We start from the raw sequence: 19,448 nt of genomic DNA, 5'->3' as shown, positions 1-19,448 counted from the left end.
TATGTGATTTGAAAATTCCTGAAGCAGCATTTCCGTACTTTTTTTCTTTTGAAATCCATATTGGTTGGGATCCAACAAAGAGAAAGATTCTAGATATTTATTAAGTTTTATGGAAATGTATTTTTCAAGTATTTTTTCTAGGGCTGGCAATATGCTTATTGGCCTATAATTTTGAATATCTGTATGTTTGCCCCCTTTGTAAATTGGCCTAATGATGCTACTTTTTAGTTCATCTGGTATTACTGCTTGCGATAAAATTAAATTGATAAAGTGTGTTATAACAGGCCCTAAAATATTAATATGTGTCTTAATGTCAAACATTCGAATGTTGTCAATCCCTGGTGACTTTGAATTGTTTAATTTGCTAACAATAATATTGATTTCTTGGCAGGTAGCTCTGGGTAGGTACATACTATGTTGCACTTCATTCGGCCTGACGGTCGATGCTAAATAATCACATTTATGTATCATAGAGTTAACACTATTTGTAAAATATTCAACAAACTTATCTGCTACGGTTTCTTCATTATTCGTATTTAACATATATTTCGAGATTATTTCGTCACAACTACTTTTGGACTTGCGTCCTAATAATTTATTTATTTCATCCCAAGTTTTTTTTGTATTTCCAAAATAATTTTTGAATTTATTGTTAAAAAAGGTAGACTTACATTTAATAATTTCTTTTGTCACCTTATTTCTGAAAGTTTTATATTCCAATTCAAAGAATTGATTGCTAGGAAAATTCTTCCACCTTCTGTACAATGAATCTTTTTTTTTAATGTTTTCTAAGATATTAGAAGTTATCCAAGGTTTTATTGACAGAGGTCTTTTTTTGGGTTTATAATTCATAACGATTTTACTCTGTTCATACAAATTCTTAAAGTTGTTTTTAATTTTACTATATAGTATATTGCAATCTTGTTCCTCAAGCAAGGAGTGCCACTTAAAATTATGAATGTTTTTGTCGATTTTGTTTTGCGATAAAAACGAAATTCTTTCCCCGTGTTCTGGGGCTTCTTTCCTTGCACTATATTTAATATTAACTGCAGTTAAAAAGTGATCAGCTATAGTAATATTATTACATACACATGAGGAAAGAGAATCGCTTTGTTTACATCCACTGTTAAATCGGACAAATATGTGGTCTAAACAAGTACGAGTAACTTTTCCTGCTAAAACTGCTTCTCTAGTTACGTCACAAATACATTTGATTAAATAATTATCCGACATTATATTTTCATATGCCATAATAATAGGGTTTTGACAATTTAACAAGTCTAGATTAATATCTCCTATAAGTAAAACATTTTCTTTGGGGCTTATAGTATGCAGAATGGCAGATATTTCATTAAGAAATTGTGGTTGGCTAGAGTTGGGGGGGCGGTATATTGCTATGATGTTTAAAATACTCTTGTTTGGAAGTGTCATAGAGCCAAGCACACATTCAAAATGATTTGTTTCTATTGTTTTCTGTTGAAATGTGAATTCATTTCGAACATATAGCAATATACCTCCTCCAGATTTTTTAGTTCGGCAATAGTTGTAACAATTAAATCCAGAAACAATTAAATCCATAAAAGGCACTTTTTGGCCATGTTTTTTTCTTGCATAAATCAAAACAGGCGGATGGTGTTAAGCGGGAATTTAAACCTTATCGCCATCTACGTAAGGGTTGTTATTGATAGCGGCTCAATTTAAAATATTATACGACGTAGTGCATCGCCTTAATAAACTTGCTTAGAAGGATATTGAATAAAGCAGGATATATGGCTGGTACACATAGATTGTGGTTTAACTTCTTTATGCATTCATTTTTAATCCTTCACGCCTCTAGAGAGCATATTCTGTGAGAATTTGTGTGAATTTCCACTATGCAATAAAATACAAATAAATAGAATATTTCTGAATGTATTTGAAAACTAAAAACTGTTTTTGAAAGGTGATGAAATAAGCTTTCAAATATTATTATTGGAAATATTTATATAATTTTAGAAATACATATAATTTTTTTTTATGTAAACATAAAAAGTTTTGAAAACGAACTAAATAACTGGTAATGAGAAAAAAAAAACACATTTTATGAGACGAATGTATTATAAACATTATTGTCATCCTGCATTTTTTGTTGTTTCAAATAAAAATAATGAATAAAAAATTCATGATTTTCAAAAATTTTCTCAAATTGAGGTTGGAACCTTTGGGTTCATACAGGTGTACATTTGAATTTTTCTGTGGTTAACTTCTAGATTTGAATCAAAGATATTAGAAGAACGAGATATGCTATGTTGGCCGCCGGACCGTAGGCGGAGTACTACCTAATTAGGGTACTTTGAATACTATCGGGACGTGTACGCACAGAAATCTGTTCTATGTATTAGTGCGGATACCTTAGCGTAAGCGAAGGTGTGCAGTAGTATTGGTGAACAAAACCGGCGACACTGGGCAAAACAATTCCACACAGTATGAACTGCTCATAGCACATCTCGTTCTTCTTTTATCTTTGATTTGAATTATATTCATGGTGTTTTCTCCTTCTAACACCGTTTGGATCATATTTCTCACCATGATAGTAAGGGAGACAACGATTTCTATGAGACCGTATGAGCTGTTTCCAAAAGCTAACAAATTAGCGTGGAGTGCAGATACCAACCCTGATGTATGACAGGGAGACACGGAACTGACAGATACAGGATTAAAGTAGACTGAATCCTGTAGAAATGAGTTTCCTGAGGCGCTTGTGCCGTAAACCATGACCGTGTCAAAAATGCGGAGTTCCGGAAAGAATGCTAGGCTTATACAAATATAATGGTTAAGATTATGAAAGGGAATATGGTTCAAATGGTTTGGGTATGTAGGTGGTGACCAAGAAAAGAGTACAGTAGAACCCCGTTAATTCGAACCCCGATAATTCGAAAAAACGTGTAATTCGAAATTTTCGGCAAAAAAATTTCCGCAGAAAAATTTTTTCATACAAAAATTTTTTTAATTCGAAATTCGTTAATTCGTAATTCGAAATTTATTTTTGTCCGCGCACGAAAATTTGTTCGTATAATTCGAAAAAATTTGATTTTTTTGCGAAAATAAATCATAATATTTCGTAAATCTGAATCTAAAAGTCAGCCGTGGCGGTAAAACGCCGAAAAATGTATTTTTACGTGGCTATACATCGTCCTAATTAGTATTATTATTTTGTAAATCTGAATCGATTTACACTGGAATGTCGTATTTTTTCAAATTTATTTCGAATATCCCAGTTTGAAGGGCCGAGAAAATACGTTTTACGCGGATATGTCGTAGTTTTACGAGTTTACACCAAATATCTGAATTTAAAGGGTCATCCTCGACGAAACTCGGCCGCGATATTTCGATTTACGCGTAAATGTATCGTATATTTTCGAATTTATTTCGAATATTTGAATTTAAATGGCCCGCTGCGACGGAAATCGGCCGCGAAATCTCGATTTACGCGTAAATATATCGTATTTATACTAATTTATTTCGAATATCTGAATTTTAAAGGGCCCGCGGCGACGGAAATCGGACGCGAAATTTCAATTTATGTGGAAATATATCGTATTTTTAATAACTTTATTTCGAATATCCGAGTTAAAAATACGGCGCAACGGAAATCGGCCGAAAAATTTCGATTCACGCCGAAATATGACATATTTTTACGAATTTACATCAAATATCTTAATTAGGGTCGGCCGCGACGGAAATCGGGCGCGGATTCTCGTTTTCACGGAAATATAACGTATTTTTGCGAATTTATTTCGAATATCTGCATTTAAAGAGCCGGCCGCGACGGCATACGGCCGCGAATTCTCGTTTAACGCGGAAATATATCGTATTTTTACAAATTTAAATTCAGATATTTGAAATAAAGGGCCGGCCGCGACGGAAAATTACTGCGTAATCTCGATTTACACGGAAATATATCGTATTTTTACGAATATCTCAATTTAAAGGGTAGGCGGCTACCGAAAACGGCAGCGAAATCTCGATTTACGCGTAAATATATAGCATTTTTACGAATTTATTGCGAATATCTGAATTTAAAGGGCCCGCCGCTACGTTAATCGGCCGCGAAAATAAAGAAATAATTGGTATTAATACGAATTTACAACTAAAATACCACCCGGATTTGAAGAGGCGGCCGAGAAAATCGATTTTGGGTGTATTTTTTTTTTTTTTTCATAAAATTTCGAATTACGTGGGAATTCGTTAATTCGAAATTTGATTTTTGATGTCCCGTGAATTTCGAATTAACGAGGTTCTACTGTATTAGGAGAATATATAAGTGTAGTGATTGTCACCAGAGGTCTGTATTCAGGCTTCATAAATACTTCCGAGTAAGGCCAAAGGATCGGCTAGAACAAAGGTTAGGCAGACCGGCTGTAGAACTACTCAGGTGATTTCTAGCATCGAGCAAGGATGGCCGTATCGTGGCTGTTAGATATTCATACTTTTAATCATGAACCAATAAATATTATTGTACTCAAAGAATCTACACGTCTTCTTGAAATGATAACCTTATTGATATAATGAAGACAACACAATACAATTTACACAACAGTACATTACAGTATAGTGGGGCCATGTCAAAAGTATGAAGCAAGGAGTGTGTGACAGAACAGAGTTGTGTGGCGGTCCATCATATCTGCCTACCTGTGCATGAAACAGCGTGATGGTTAGTCACAAACTAACAACATACCTTCAAATTCTATTTTGGCAGCGAGTCCAAAGTCTCCGATCTTGACATGCAGGTTGTCGTTGAGGAAGAGATTCCCCAGCTTCAGATCCCGATGGATGATGCGGTTGCTGTGCAGGTATTGGACCCCCGACAGGATGTGGCTCATGTAGAACCTCGTTTCCGGCTCCGTGATGGCCTTCCTGCGTTTATGCAGCTCCATCATGGACTGGAATACATACACGCAAATCATATTAACCTTTGGAACGCCAAGCTCCCCCAAACTAATACCTCCATCATGTTCCAGCTGATTCTATATAATTTACTTGTTTTGTGCAAAAATATTTATCTAAGACATGCAGAAAAGACAATAGATGTCGCACATTAAAAAAAAAGATATGTTTATCTAAAGACAATGTCTAGATTGCATTTAGTTTGGGGTGAATCTTGCGATCATACATAAAGATAGTTGCTAATAAAAATGTGCGGTGAGAAAAATGAAGACAATGTTGGTAGTTCTTATTCGAAGTATGATACAGTTAAATATGACCGAAGGAGATAGGGTCCCATTAGCTCAGTTGGTAGAGCGGTGCCCCGGCAAGGCAAGGGTCCTGGGTTCGAGTCTTAGATGTAACCGTATCTTTTTCTGAATTTTCTATTTCAGATTTTTGTTTAAGAATCGCTAATATTGTCTTCAATAACTTAATAAATATAGTAATATCCTTGTACTACAATAGCTCACCCATAGATGGCACTAGTTTATTCTACTAGGTTACCCGTAGATGGCGTTAGCTATCGATAATAACATGATAATAAATAAGGTGGCAACCTCAAGGTCGGGGTCCAGATTATTCCAACCGCCTGCTAATTAAGATATTAAAAATCTATCACAATGAAGTCCAAAGTGATTTTTTGAAGTCGCAGTTTTTATTAAGAGGTTGAGATAATTTTGGAGATACAACAACATAAACAAACACAAGGAGGCCGTTGCGAGGTCGATGACGCTTCCACAATGGCGGCGCACTTAAGTGAAACCAACACGATAGAATAATATTAAGATATATTATTTCTCTGCCAAGCAAATAAAATATATTTTAGTATACTAGAATCACAAGAAAAGTTTGACATTTTTTTCATTTTTAAACTTGTGTATCACAATCTCACAGAATATATACACACAAAATATTACAGAGATTACAGGTATAGAACAAAAAAATGTAGTAAAAGAAAAATGGTAAAAAAACATCTATTAATATAAAGGAGGCGGGCGACGTGGTAGCAAGTAGTAGCAAATAGTAGAAATAAGGATCTGGACGTTAGGTCTGCAAGCCAGTCTAGGGCTTCAGGAGTCGCCCAGGAGTTACAAATAACCTGACAATATTTGAAAATCTTCTACTACCATCACAGTAAGCGGAAAATGTTACTGGTGTCGTGATAGAGGACTTAGCCAGCCGAGGAATTGAACACACTACGCCTCGGTGGGACCCAGACGCGATTACAACTCAGCCACTGACCGGTCTTATTAATTGTGTTTAATTTTATTAAAGTCGAAATGAAACACGTTGTATATAAGTTGTGCATCTGTGCGAGTACTGTGATGTCGTCAACTAAGGTTGAAGGCCATATAGCACTGATGGTGTATGTACGTAAGCAACTCACCCTCTTTTTACAGAGCTCCAGCACGATGTAGATGTTAAGGCTGTCCTCGAAGAAGCTGTGGAAGCCGACCACGTGTTTGTGCAGCAGCGAGCGGTGAATGGCGATCTCCTGGGCCATCTTGTCCTTCTGGTTGGACTTGACCATCAGCTTTTTGGAGACAATCTTGCCGGCGTACACCTCGTGCGTTTTCATGTCCAGGATCTCGTAGCATTTTGCAAAGCCGCCCTGGAAATTATGCCACAGTACAATAATTAGTGTACCTTTATTATAAAGCGGAAATTTGACTGTACAAAGCGGCACAAACCTATCAACAGTGAGTGATGAGTTTGCAGTGATTTTTCTGCCAATTTTAAAATAATAAATAGTTTCGTGGTCTTTCACCAGGGCGATACTGAATTTTTTAATATTTTGCATTCCAAATCCCCTGTACCTACTCAGGTAAGAACTATTTAAAGGAAGGGATTGCCTGACTAGAACAATGGATAGCATCAAAAGGATGAGGAATTGATTATTCTTGTATTCATTATGTCATTTTTTTCCATTCAAGCTTTAGACACATTACGCATTGCATAGGGCATGGCATTTACGTATTATATGTTGGGGTGACACACTACGCTATAATTTTACTCAAGAGAAGGGGTCAGATCAGGGGAACTGCCGCCGAATATCATTTCTTTGTATGGGATCTGTCACTTTGACAGATGACAGCTGCGTAATTACGGCGCTCCGTAAATTGATCTGATCCCTTCTCCTGCCGTAGGTATAGTCGTAAGTAGTTGCATAATTTTCAAATATAGCCTGGCTAGTAGATCACAGCGCATATCGTCGCCATGCCCACACTTATAACACATCATTTTTTTAGGTGTGACAAGTCTGTATGGCGAGCAACACGGAGTTATATAACGTAATCTGTCACCACTTTCTTTCGTTTGCCCTCAAAAGTAAGGCTCATCACCAATGATGGTTATACCAAAATGGTATAACGGAATCTCTCCTGTGTGGGGTGGACATTTTTTTTTTTTGATTTCAAAGAAAATTTATATTGTATAAATTATAAATAGACTGTTATTTAATGCGTTAATTTTTGTGCATAAAGTCATAAACAACCAAATGCCAAAGTATTTTAAGGATGAAATTGTTTTTAATAGAGATATTCATAATTACGAAACCAGAAATGTAAATAGAATTAGATTGCCACATATGAAGAAATCAAAATCACAGAACTGCCTAATTTACAAAGGACTAAAGATGTATGATGTAATGCCTGAAAGTCTGAAGAATGAATGTATTTAAAAAGAAATGTTATGTTTATTGTAAAAATATTCAAAGTTACAAAATCAAATATTATCTTGTTTATATACAACTGTTGTATAAACTAACTCAATAAATAATAAAAAATTATTATGAATTGTAGGTCGATATTAGTTCCTAGCTAGGGAGATTGCCCGTTCTAAGGAACCAAATGCTGTTAAAATTGCTAAAAATTTATTCTGTAAAATTAAAGTGTATTTTTCGTTTTATTAAATAAAATTGAATATACAGGGTTTTCCAATAAGAGGTGTTGTTTTGATATTCAATCGTAAAAGATCAATGGTTTCGTTGCTTGAAGATGATTTGCATTTGATTCACTCAAGTGGATTTTAATAATTTCAATGCGTTGTTGAAGCGTGTATCGTTCCATTTTTATTAATGGCGTAGTTTCTACTTGTCAAATGTCAAAAAATGACAGCTTCAAAAGTAACATCTACCGAAATAGCGGGCTATTCAAAATAACACCTCTTATTGGGAAACCCTGTATATTAAGTATTTACTAAATGAGCCATTAATAGGTAACCATAAAAAAATTAAAGTGATATTATATTTTATTGGATGATACATTTTGAATGTTATTTCAACCACCATGCTAGGGATGCCCCTGTGTTATGGCGGGTGAATCTTGGACTTGAATTTTAATTTTTTTAATGTGAATACTGCATAAGAGTTACAACTGCTCGAGTATCTGCTCCATCTGGAGCGAGTGAGACTATGGCATCCCTAGCAGGTCATGTTGTGGGAGGGAAAAAGGTATGGGGAAGAGAAAGGTGGGGATGTGCATGGCTATTCAGATTTGGTCACAAAGTATTGATTCAATTCCGAATGGTGGACTTTTACCAGGACGATCCTGAGAGTATCTACCATTCTGGTAAGTACCGCATTTTATTTTAAATTAATATGTTTAGAAATAACATTATATTAATTTAACCACATAAAATATGATTGTGCGTGCCGGGATTTGAACCTGCGACCTCCGGATGATTCGGAGCTAAGGATCGTAACCATTTAAAAACGGAGGACACCATAATTGTAATATTGTTTTTTGTTTGGAATTGCATTAATACTGCCACATTATTTAAATAAACCAGAAAAGTAAACAGTTTGAGCGCCCACAGACTAGACTTTAGCCGCGGCAAAAGTTGCAGACATGAAATTCCATTACGGTGCATGGAGGTGTGCAATTGAGCGAAGCGACATTAGGAAGACTTTTTTGAATTTGGTATTTTGGAATAGTTTCCAACTGTCGCCGCGACTCTTTCTCTTTCTTTCGAAGTTTCTCTTCTGCGGGTGGGTGCCTTTTGTCACAATGAGTTCACACACTTTAAACTTGTGTCAGAAGTCACGTCACAGGTCTGTTTGAGATCATTATTAGATAGATTTAGAGTACAAGTACCTATATTTCAATACATTTTTATAAAATTGGCCAAAAATATTTATAATTAATAAATATTATGAACATGTTCGTGATTGATAATGAATTTAATTCAGTGTCGAAATTAAAATAATATTATTGATTGATTGATGGGTTAGTGCAATTTGTTAGGTGGTGGAGGCGATGTCACACTCGGTGCAAATTATTACTAGGAGCTATTATTAGTTCTATAGCAGCTAAAGCTGTTGTCGGTAAAAATCAGGCGAAAACAGGGATAAAAACTTTGACGTATAAATTACAGGCGGTTATTTTTAAATGTTCATGCACAAATCATTAATTAATTTTCTCCTATTCCGCTTCACTCTTAATACGCAATATTTCGCTTTCAAATAAATGGATTTAGCTTTATTAATTCAAAACATGATTTATTATGTCGGGGGAGACCGAAATATACGCACTTTTAATTTTAATTTAGTTTATTAAGTCACTTACGCGATGTGTCAATTAGTATGCGGCGCCGCCGAAAGCGACTATGTTCATATCAAGAGTTGGATTATATTCATAATAATATCGTAATTCATACCTACACAATATTTCATAGACACTGCTGCCAACCAAAAAAAATTTAGTATTGCCATATAAAATAAATAATATTATCGTGTATAATTAATCCAAATTAATTATGTAAGTCAATGTATTATTTATAACAAACAATCAACATATAATTAAATAAAATCACCCGTATAACAAACAAATAGAATAAAATGTGATTAAACGTATTCCGTTTAGGTAGTTTAGGTTAGGTTAGGTTAGAACATGGAAAATAGGTATTAGAATTAAATCACAAACCAATCTATACAAACCTAGCGTAGCCCACATACTATTTGAAAACTGGGATGTAACTCTAAAGGGGACGCGAGCAGGCGTTATTAAAGGGGCATTTTTTTGCTATAGAAAATCACAGTTAGATTAGGTTAGGTTATATATATTAATTTAATATTTTCAAGATTTTATTTTCTTTAACTGAATTAGTTCGTAGGTAGGTACTGTACCTAACCCGCGCACTGGCTAGGTAAATAACTAGTTGTGGTATTTCCGGCAAATGTCACATTATTTTGTTTCTTTGAAATCTCGTGTGACATATCGCGTAAGTGACTTAATAAACGAAATTAAAATTAAAAGTGCGTATATTTCCGTCTCCCCCGACATAATAAATCATGTTTTGAATTAATAAAGCTAAATCTATTTATTTGAAAGTGAAATATTGCGTATTAAGAGTGAGGCGGAATTCGTAACCTTTACCAATCATTAGTCTTCCATAGTGAATTAATACTTTATTTGAGCATTAAGAAATAAAACAGTTTCATCCTACTGTATAGTAATGCAATATGTTAGGTTTTGGTTAGGTCAACGGCCAACTTTCGGCTGACAAGTTTCGCACGTTGATAATTTCAAAATGTTGCTAAGACCGTTACAAGGATTTTTACGGATATTTTCGTGAATATTCTTGTTTGATAACACGAGGAATATCGGTAATTTCATTGCCTATGCAGTTTCTCAACAACAAAGAAACAATGTTGGCATATATCTACTTGTAAACATGTTTTAGCGACAGGTATTATATACCTAGTAAGGACAATGAAATAAAATCGTCTCAAAACGAAAAAAAATATAGGGCTGCAGTATATTTTTGCATTTATACCAATGAAACAAGCAGCAGAAACGTTTGAAGCAGTCATTATTAAAATATAATTAGAGAATATACCAAATTTGGTCACTTACTTTTCCAAAAAACCTGTTACGCTTATATGTAGAGCCAGTTTGGCAATCGTGAATAATCTCAGGTATTTCTTTTTTATCGTCTACGGTAGACGAAGACATGGTGGATAATAATAATGTATAAAAATAATAACACAGGTAACAATATACGACACCAAAAACTAACAGCAACAAATCAGTAAAATAATTAACGGAAAACACATCACTCGCCGTATGATCGGCAGTTTGACAATTTTTTTTAATTATTTCGAATTTTAAACTTTGGCCAATCACGAGCCTCGACAAGCATTCCGAAACTATGGTGTCGTAATTAAATTACTAGCCAGTTAAAAGTACTTACGTACAAAAAGAGTTTTTCTTCGTTTTCGGGGATAGTATAAACATTAAAACATTACGCACGCAATAAAATGTAATAAATAAATTGTACGATAAGTTCTTAAAAAGTTAAAAATTGAAATATTATAATTGATTATTCAAAATTGGGCATTTTTTAACGATTCGAAACTAAGTGACTACGGTATTTGTATTTTAGATAGGTTGTGATGAAAAATAAAATATTTTGATATGTGAATGTAAAAGGGTTCGTAAACGAACTTTTTTTTATGGCCGTGTGTTATCTATTCTTGTCGACATATTGCTCTTGCTTTTCGGCTAGCTAAATATATTAAATTTCTTTCTCACTCTGTTACATTACGTACATCGCATGCGTCTCTCCCCGCAATCAAAACTGTCACAATTTCACGATTTTGCTTCGAAGTTTATAAAAGTTTGATGCGATGACCAGACAGAACTAGTTGCATTGTAACAAGTTTAAATTTAAATATTTAAAACCGAGTTCGAGCCCTAAAGCTACAATAAAAGTTATAAGTGTTAAAAGTTAGGCCATTTGCTTCTGGGGAAACTGAAACCAACCGGTTTGCAACTTAAGATCTACAGATTTCAGCAAAAATCTATCGATATTCGTAGAAAATCAACCGAAGTTTGTAAAAATTAACTGAAATTTTCTGAAAAACTCCCGAAATTTTTGAAAATCTACCGAAAATTCCACCTCCCCTTAAGGATTGGAAATTTTTTGTCAAATTATCATTTGTCTAGCACCTGTAAATACTTTTTTGAGACAACCTACCGATATTTGTCTGTTATCTACCGATTTTTTCACTAAAATATACTTTTTTTTTTATTTCCGCGGTATGGCAATCACTGACTTCAGCTGTCATCTGTCCAGTGGTTTATGCGTGACTGGTTTATTTATGGTTTATGCCATGGCAGTTTATTTTCATTGTTTATGCATCTGTCACTGTCATATTGCGTGAGTGGTTTATTTTCCCATATTGCGTTCAAAAATGTCTACGGAATTAAGTTATGAAGAAGACGTCTCGAAATAAGATCTTGGGTTATCCAGTATTATCCACGATAATTTCAATATGATGCAAATTGTATTCCACACCTAGACACAATACCACCTTCACAAGATCTTCAAATAACTATGCAATCTTCAGAGATCCCTAAGAAATTATTTAGCTATTTTCTTTATACCTACACCAAAAGCAGCACTTCCGTGGTACTGGGATCATACTGTGCAATGATGTAAAAAAATAAACAGTTATACTACCTGATAAATTCTTCCCTACTTCGCTACAAGCTTTTCCCACAATTTGTTTATTAGTATTTTTTCTATCTTATATCATTAATTGATATATAAAAATTGAGCCTGTGTATGTTTGCGCTCTCAAAACTCGAAAAGTTTGTTCTTTTTAGTGCCAGGAGTGTTTAGAGAGTTAATTAAAGTCGATTTAATGTAGTTTTTTGACAGTAACATTGTAGCATACAGTAGTGAATGGTGGAAGAAGTCGGAGATGCCCGAGAGAGATATTAGCAATAGCGAAGCATTGTGGGGTCCACTAGTGGTACATATTGCAATACGTGTATGGTTGTTACATATTTGCTAGTATAAAAAAAATAATATTGCATAGTAATAAAGTTAAAAATGTGTGCAAAGTAGGTATTTTAAATTACAAATTATAATGTTTAAAATGCATGTTTAATGTTATGTCTTTGGTACATAATTAGGAAGCCTATAGTCATAAATGCAAGGTAGTGGGGCGCAACTGGCAACTGAAATGCGCCGATGCCAGGTGCAAACCGGGTACGGTGTGAAAGGTTTATTTTTACCGGTTACTTGGTGCCGGGCAGCTTCGATCGGCAAGTGTGAAACAAGGCTTACTTGCCACATTTTGTCAGACAGTAATAAGTCTACATGTATTGTGTATCATCATAGGATGTTGTTGAAAATGAGTAAAGTTGATTTCAAAACAATCTGCCAATAAAATACATCTTTTCCCACATAAAACGATCGTTTGAATTCCTTCTTTCTATTTCCGATCTTCGTAGTTGAGTTTACGAATCTTGACTATGAATCCAGAAGTCGCGGATCTTTGATTTCACAGTAAATAAGATGTTGAAGCAATCCATCATGACAAACTTACGAAACGCGCAGCTTCCGCAAAGCAACTGAACGCCCTCTTGACACTCGTAACCGAACTGCGCGTATCTTATTTTCCGGTAGTCGAGTAGCGGCAAATTTGAATTATATGAACACACTCCATATTAGCGATGGGTCATAACTCATTTTATTAAGAGCGAGAGTCAATTGTCAGTCGACTCATTTGAACAACGTCTCAATAGAGTATACTGTGCTTGCCCGACACTAGGACTCCTGGTACCGGTACTCCGCATACCACGAGAAAAATAAAATGCTAGGTAGTTAGTAGGTGTTGGTATATACGGCCAAGTCCAGATGTTGGACTGTGAGATGCTATTCACTTCTCAGAGTATGTAATAACAATTAATACTCAAATAAATTTAATAGCGCTTTTTTCTAAAATATGTCCTGAACAATTAAATACTTACCGTTCAATTGAGCAGTGGCACGGTTTACTGGGAGTCATGAATACGGCTCATCTAAAAGAGCTAGCTTGTTCATGAATGACTCATTGTAATAATTACTACATGTAAATAAACTCTGCGCGGTCTGCATTTGCATGAATTTTTGTGTCTGAACTAGCCCTTAGCTGCAAATAATTGTCAAAATTTCGAGTTAAATATCTTTTTTGGCCTAAATAAAAATTGATTTCTACCCAAATTTTTTAATCTTTTCAGAAGTAGAATAACATGTTTGAAACATGCTGAATCCAAGCAATGCATCTGTTTTAAATTATTGTATTGGCATCAACACGACTTTACCTTACTTTTATTTCGGGAAGAATCCTTCTAATTTTTATCTGAAAAGTAGAAAAGGAAGGAATAAAATGACGCAAATTATTAAAAAAAAGTCTGTAATTATGTAGTTGAGTTATATTGACTTTATTAACAAGGTAACAACACGTTATTAAGCTTACATTATAAAATACTGAGATCACACAACTCCAATGCCTCTAACTTATATTATACAAAGTATTTTTTATCAACAAGGCACCATAAGAATTACATTTTTTATAACATAATAACACAGTAAACCCCACATATTAGGTCCCACATAAGAATTTTTCAAGCTTAAGAAGTTTTGTTTTCAGTCCCTTGAAGATTGAGATAGAAAAATGGCCTAAGATTACCCACTAATGGTTTTTTACCACTTAAAAGTTCATTTTTTCGGTGTCTTGGAAAACCTTATAAGAGAGTTTCACTGTAATAACATTGATATAAAGAATTTTCATATTTGAATTTTATTAACCGTCGGAATGACCAGTTATTCACAGAAGAAATTTAACATAACTGTCAACAGATCAACCGCACTTGACTCGAATTCATCATATTTTTAACTTTAATAATTGCACCTAGCGTAAGAAAATATATTTTATTCACAATAAAAATATATAAATCTGTTTTAGACCACTTTAATTTTAATTACACTCTACTGGTTTCGGAAGCACCCTGCCTTCGTCAGGAGAATATTTAAACTTAGAAGGAAAGGTGCTTCCGAAACCGATAGAGTGTAATTAAAATTAAAGTGATCTAAAACAAATTTATATATTTTTATTGTAAATTATGACGAGCCACAAAGTAAATGCTTATTACAAATATGTATATTTTATTCACTTGGCAAGAAAATAATATACATTAGTATTATTATACAGGGTGCGGCAGAGAGGACGGACGTTTTTAAGATGGGTAGTACTCTCCCCCTCCGTCTACGATAGAGGTGGGGGGGGTGCCGATTGACTCGTTAGTTCCTAGCATTGTTTTACCAGTTGTCGTCGTGGAGCCGTGGACGGTGGAGCACCGCGTTTTCGCCTATGATTGTTTCGTCCGAAATAATGAGTCAGTCACCGTCGTACAGCGTGAGTTTCGTCGCCACTTCAACATTCATCGGAATAGAGCTGTTCCCTCTCGAAACACCATCCTTCGTTGGGTTGAATCACTTCGCAGGCGTGGTGATCTGATCAACAGAAGACCAAGAGGAGCTCCGCGAACAGTTCGAACTCCTGAAAATGTTGAACGCGTTCGACAAGCCTTTCTTCACAGTCCGACTCGATCTGCCTGGAAACATGCTGCTGCACTTTGCCTCAGTGATCGTTCGGTAAGGCGAATTTTGCATATGGATCTCCGCTTTCACCCCTATGATATAGAGCGATGTTGGAGAGAGTCTACGCGAACTTCCAAGAACGCGTCTAGCACTGCATCAACGATTTCGGCCACAACATGGCTGATGTGATTTTTCACACTTGACTGTCTCAAATGCTATTTCTTCGCGAACCTGATTCCATCAATAAATTTGTTTTTGAGTAAAAATTAACTATTTTATGATTTTTTTAAAACCGTCCATCCTCTCTGCCGCACCCTATATATAGACTAGGTGTAATTTTGAATGTTCAAAATACCAAGTTCATTCCAGTCAAGTATGGTTGATCTGTTGACAGTTATGTTAAATGTCTTCAATCAATAATATTTTCGCAAAATATTTTTTTTTTTTTCAGTCAACTGGCACTTATTATATCATAATAATCATTTTTTCTCTTGGGGCATCGAAAAATACAAATTTAACTCTAGGAAAAATTATCAGACAGATTCAAACCTTTAAATTACAATAAAACAAATTTGTGATTCACACACAGAAGAATCAAAGTGAGGTATGTTTTTACATATTATAATTATTCACTTCTATAAAAATTGTAAGAGACGCAACAATTAAGTTATTCAACATGGTGTAAATTAAAAACTGGAGTTTTATTTACGGTATACATGTAAAGCGGCAATGATGCTTCAATTGAGCATGTGAAAAATTACAGAAATTCACGGCATATAATATTACATAATACGGTAGTAGCAGGAGTTTTTCAAACATTCATAACTGTTATTCAGGAATGTTACGGATAACCTTTAGGTATTTCTTAAAAATATAAATAAAATTAATATAGATGAGAAGGAACTAAAATAGTTTCTATCCCACGTTAATCAGTCTCGTTGGTAGAAAATAAACAATGGGCTCAATTTATATTTAATTCATCACACATTGGGGGCTCATTATAAGCCGCTCCTATATATGTTAATTAGTGGAATGAAAATGGATAGTGTACCGGACAGCAGATGGATATACCCAAATAATTATTAAATAATCAAGAAAATGAATATTTGTCTAATGTCACACATTTTACGATGCCGACTCCTTTGAGGCTTGTCTCGTACGATGATAAGATTTATAATCACTGCATACGTGTCATATCGCCAGTTCAAGGATGAATTACTCGCACGACAAACCGTGGGACCTTAGAAATTAATTCGGCGCTGTGACGCTTATCATATTTCTGTTTAGATTTAAGAATAATTGCTCCACATTAACACGTGTAGAAATTATTGAATTCTAACCTAATAAATACGCAAACAACTGGCCCAACCAGTCAGTTATCCGACGACTTTCGCAAGTTGTTTCTTTTCAAATCCTTACCCAAGGTACCCCCAGAGGAAACCGGCATTTACAGTACAGATAGATTACAGGAAAAGGTACAGAGAAAAGAATTATCTATGGTCGCTCCTAATCTTTCTGGGATGGATTGTGTTGAAACGGCCAGCATTTCAACTCAATCCATCCCATGACGTGGCACTTTTTGACATAATGGGAAATACATTCGCACATGGGAAAAGCCTATGATGGATCACATATGTGACAGTAGCGTTCATAAGTTTATTTTGTATGATTTTACTGTATTTATTCCCCAACGTTTGGGAATGTCGTGTGACAAAGAACAAATTAATTTGTTCCACAACGTTAGAAATTTCATTTAGCAAAGAACTTTCAAACTGATTTATTCCCCGACATTAGGGACTGTCATGCAATAAAGAACTTTTGAATTAATTTATTCCCCAACCTTTGGGGAGTGTCATGTAGCAAAAAACTTTTAAATTAATTTATTCCCCAACATTTGGGAATGTTATGTGGCAAAGGACTTTTAAATTAATAGGGGAGGAGAAAGAAAAGAAAATTCACTATCGCTCTTAAAAAGAATTAATGAGGTTTTACGTGGCATAAATATGTTACCGATCAATAGAGAAGGAGAATAAAAAAAATGGAAAAGTTGCCGGTTGTAATAGATAAGAGTGTTAAATGCAGAAACAAACAAAAACTTTTTCGTTCTTTAAAATAATGACGTTTGGGCCTAAAATCTAAATCAATATAAAATCTAAGCACATGTTTTCAGTTTGTTTCGGAGAATCACAGCCTTGTTCAAAGAATTGGCAAACAATGACATTAATTTATTATTCTAATACACAATATACTATTTATGTTCAAAGGCAGAAACAGTAGAGGCGGAGGATGTCGTGTGAGATGCACGACGGTTGGCTACCATATTTATTTATCCTATTTATGTCCCCTGAAAAGAAAACAAGTCAAATAATTAGCAACGGTAAGTTAACCCCTTAAGCAATTTTCAAAGATATTCTTCACAGACAACAAACACCCGCAGTCTTTATGGGAGACATATATCCCAGCCTGACACAGTCTCATAAACGTTATGCTATCTCATTTTTTATTACGGTGAGATAAATTATTTAAGCAGTGTTAAAAAGAGAGAATACCGCGCTTTCAGTTGCATACAAAAGTTTACCATAAACGCCCGAAAAATTTGTAACAACATTTAGCATTGAAGAATATTTGTCTAGGTTTGCAAATTTGTTAACAAATGTTTTTATGTAAAATGAAAAAAAAATTGAAGTGACAGTAGCCTTTACGATATCGATTATTTTCGTGTAAAGTAGTAATTACAGTTTACACAATAAAAGCCATTGGTAAGTGACTTTTAAGGCGATGCACTACGTCGTGTAATATTTTAAATCGAGCCGCTATCAATAACACCCCTTACGTAGATGGCGATAAGGTTTAAATTTCCGCTTAACACCATCCGCCTGTTTTGATTTATGCAAGAAAAAAATATGGCCAAAAAGTGCCTTTTATTTTATTTTGTGGATGTTCAGGCATAAATAATTAATTTTTTTCCAATCATTTTATAAATAACTTAATTTGCCACATTATACAATAAAATCATAACTGAAAATGGGTTCGTAAGTAGGAGATTTTGAACTTTAAAGTAGTTTTCATAGGCCTTATACAATATTTTTTTCTGGGCTTATAAAAAGATTTATCTAAAAAATACTCGATTATTTCACAGGCCAAGATGTATTCTACTCGCAGTATTTAATTAAAGCATCTGAAACATTTCTAGGCGACCAAATTTTCAAACCAAAAACACATGATTTTGCATTACTACGTAGTGCATCGCCTTAATACTAAAAACTGATTTTTTTTTATCTGCTTTCAAAAAAAGAATTTTATTTTACAAATATGTACATTCAAAAACAGCGAAAAATCTGAAATCGAGAGATAAAACGTCAGAGGCTTTAGGGATTAATAGACGGTTGGGATGATAATATGGGAACAGCAAAAGATTAATAATCATCAGTACAGACAAAATTGTTGTATCAAAATGCACAAAATAAATGAGAAAATTGGAACATTCATAAAACCTTAGTCATACATTCATCTTGGCAGTACAAATGAAGATCTGCAGAGACCGCCCAAAAAGAAGTCATGGTACACCCTTTAGAATTTTTGAAAAAAAGATGTTTACAAAGTAGGTCAAGTGAGGTATTGTTTACAACGTTTTCATTCGTGCTGAATTGAATGAAAACCACCGTCGATAGAATCAATATTTGGTGAGATAAGAAAAGTTTTTAATAAAGAAAATAACACGGGTTAACCATCTAGACCAGTGTTTCCCAGCCTTCTTTATGCTGTACTCTGTTCAAAAGTCAGATGCCCCACCGGCATTTTTTTTAATTAAACCTTTGTTACCTCACCAAATATTGATTCTATCGACGGTGGTCTCATTCAATTCAGCACGAATGAATGGCAGAATGCTACCTGCTCATTAAGTAATCTATATCAATATGTAATGTTAATATTCGTTTGTTCAAAATTTCAAAACTTCGAAAGTTCTTCAACGGTTGCTTTGAAATTTTGACAAAACGTTGCATTAGAATACGAGTGTGTTTTTATATACCTATATTATATAGATGTCACCTGTGACAGGTAAGAACATGCTTATTTGAAAAACAGCGCCATTGTTGGACGTAAAAGCA

At 34.5% G+C, this 19,448-nt stretch overlaps 2 protein-coding genes across 3 annotated transcripts in view; both read right to left on the bottom strand.

Moving 5' to 3' along the window:
- The window catches only part of polo (Serine/threonine-protein kinase polo), a 28,053-nt gene extending 17,031 nt beyond the window's left edge, over window positions 1-11,022 (bottom strand). The window contains exons 1-3 of the mRNA XM_089647502.1: window positions 10,821-11,022; window positions 6,353-6,577; window positions 4,718-4,922 (exon numbers count right to left, since the gene is read on the bottom strand). Of these exons, the coding sequence (XP_089503628.1) occupies window positions 4,718-4,922; window positions 6,353-6,577; window positions 10,821-10,919 (529 nt within the window). The 5' untranslated portion in view covers window positions 10,920-11,022. The remainder of the gene's footprint in view (window positions 1-4,717; window positions 4,923-6,352; window positions 6,578-10,820) is intronic.
- A 3,134-nt stretch (window positions 11,023-14,156) lies between these two features.
- The window catches only part of LOC149411244 (uncharacterized), a 64,020-nt gene continuing 58,728 nt past the window's right edge, over window positions 14,157-19,448 (bottom strand). For both annotated transcript variants that reach the window (XM_089647489.1, XM_089647490.1), the window contains exon 10: window positions 14,157-17,683. In XM_089647489.1, coding sequence (XP_089503615.1) covers window positions 17,598-17,683 — 86 coding nt within the window. In that variant the 3' untranslated portion in view covers window positions 14,157-17,597. The remainder of the gene's footprint in view (window positions 17,684-19,448) is intronic.

Source organism: Hesperophylax consimilis, chromosome 26, assembly GCF_061612785.1.
Source record: "Hesperophylax consimilis isolate HC1 chromosome 26, BYU_Hcon_1.0, whole genome shotgun sequence".
In the NCBI taxonomy this organism is placed as follows: Eukaryota; Metazoa; Arthropoda; class Insecta; order Trichoptera; family Limnephilidae; genus Hesperophylax; species Hesperophylax consimilis.
This window is presented reverse-complemented; position numbering and strand designations above follow the sequence as displayed.